General features: G+C 40.7%; 1 protein-coding gene across 1 annotated transcript; it reads right to left on the bottom strand.

Moving 5' to 3' along the window:
• Positions 1-478: 478 nt before the first annotated feature.
• Positions 479-973, bottom strand: LOC102203437 (microsomal glutathione S-transferase 3-like). Its single transcript, XM_005755859.2, has 2 exons — positions 722-973; positions 479-640 (listed from the first exon to the last, which is right to left on the bottom strand). Exons 1-2 carry the CDS (start codon positions 845-847, stop codon positions 494-496), a joined length of 273 nt encoding a protein of 90 aa, XP_005755916.1. The 5' UTR covers positions 848-973; the 3' UTR covers positions 479-493.
• Between the last annotated feature and the right edge of the window lie 259 nt (positions 974-1,232).

The raw sequence follows: 1,232 nt of genomic DNA, 5'->3' as shown, positions 1-1,232 counted from the left end.
TTGTGCTCACTTCAGCAGCTACAAACATTTCACTTCCTCACTGACATCTCATTATCGACCACTTAAACTTTCTGTAAACTTACTTTCCTCTAAGGATCTTCCCGCTCTCTGCACATACATCAAACCTGCCTAACAGGATATTTGCATGCTATCTATATATCGTAAACCGTTCTTATGTGATCTGTAGTGAGATATCCCAGATTTTTAACCTAATTAACATTATTAGATTTATATTTTATAAACTCTGTTTATTTATGACCATAACTTCTGTTTTACTGTGCACCCCCAATCCACCACAGAGAAAAAAAGTCGTGGACACACCCCTGTGATCGAGGAAAATCTGCTTATTCACTCTGACACTAACGTTTGAACTAGACTGTTATCTGGAAAAATCATGCCAAAGTTCACGCGGGCGTGTTCCTGCTCGGCCCCTGACCCACTGAACTAACACAATAAATGCATAAAACAAAAAAACTTAGTAGTGAAGACTGATTTAAGTGTATATGATCAAATTTACCGGGTAAACAAGAGCTGCGATGGTCTGGAAAACCAGCCACTGAGGGTACACTTCCAGGGTGTTCTGATGCGCCCTCTGGATGCAGTTAAAGACTTGCTCCTTGTCGCTGTACATGGTGGGATACTGCAGAATAAACAGCGTGAAATAAGCCAGAGATGCAAATAAAAATCACTTCAGAGCGCGCAGTGTTCGTTTTTCACTTACTTTCACGTTGTACTTCTTTCTGGCTCCCCCAACCTTAACTGCCAAATACCCCAGCATGATCCAGCTGTAAAGGTACGTGAGGATAACATATCCGAAGTTGGATGGCAGCACGGTGAGCGCGTCCATTTTCAGCCTGCGATCAAATCAGGTGAACAGCGAGGTGTGCGCACGCTCCGCTTTTATAACGCAGGAAAGAGGAGGAAGCGACAAAGTAAACAGTACTGCTAAGTAGACGTTACATAAAATGTCGCGAGATCGCCCGAGACTTCCTTTATTTGCATTTGAAATGCATTCACGACTTCACTTTCTCCCAACAGTCGTTAGTTTCTCCCTTTTAAGCCCTAATCAAATACAAATTATAAGCCTGCAGGCTTACAAGATAGATAGTTGTAGGTATAGCGATATAAAATTTCAGATTTTATTAAAGGTTCTCAAAGTTTAGTCTGAAAAAGTTTTAGTTAGTATGTAAAAAATTTGAGACTTATGGGGTCATTTTTTTTACAGGAGAAAA

The sequence above is a fragment of the Pundamilia nyererei genome, unplaced genomic scaffold (genome assembly GCF_000239375.1).
Source record: "Pundamilia nyererei isolate P.nyererei 1_Seehausen unplaced genomic scaffold, PunNye1.0 scaffold03992, whole genome shotgun sequence".
Classification (NCBI taxonomy): Eukaryota; Metazoa; Chordata; class Actinopteri; order Cichliformes; family Cichlidae; genus Pundamilia; species Pundamilia nyererei.
Note: the sequence above shows the minus strand (reverse complement) of the source record. Positions and strands in the feature narration are given on the sequence as shown.

What these genes read in the sequence shown, in the direction of transcription:
- LOC102203437 (XM_005755859.2), bottom strand. Translation starts at nt 847, where the DNA reads ATGGACGCGCTCACCGTGCTGCCATCCAACTTCGGATATGTTATCCTC. An exon ending in GAAAGAAGTACAACGTGAAA is followed by an intron (nt 641 to 721) that starts GTAAGTGAAAAA and finishes TTTATTCTGCAG; the next exon opens with TATCCCACCATGTACAGCGA.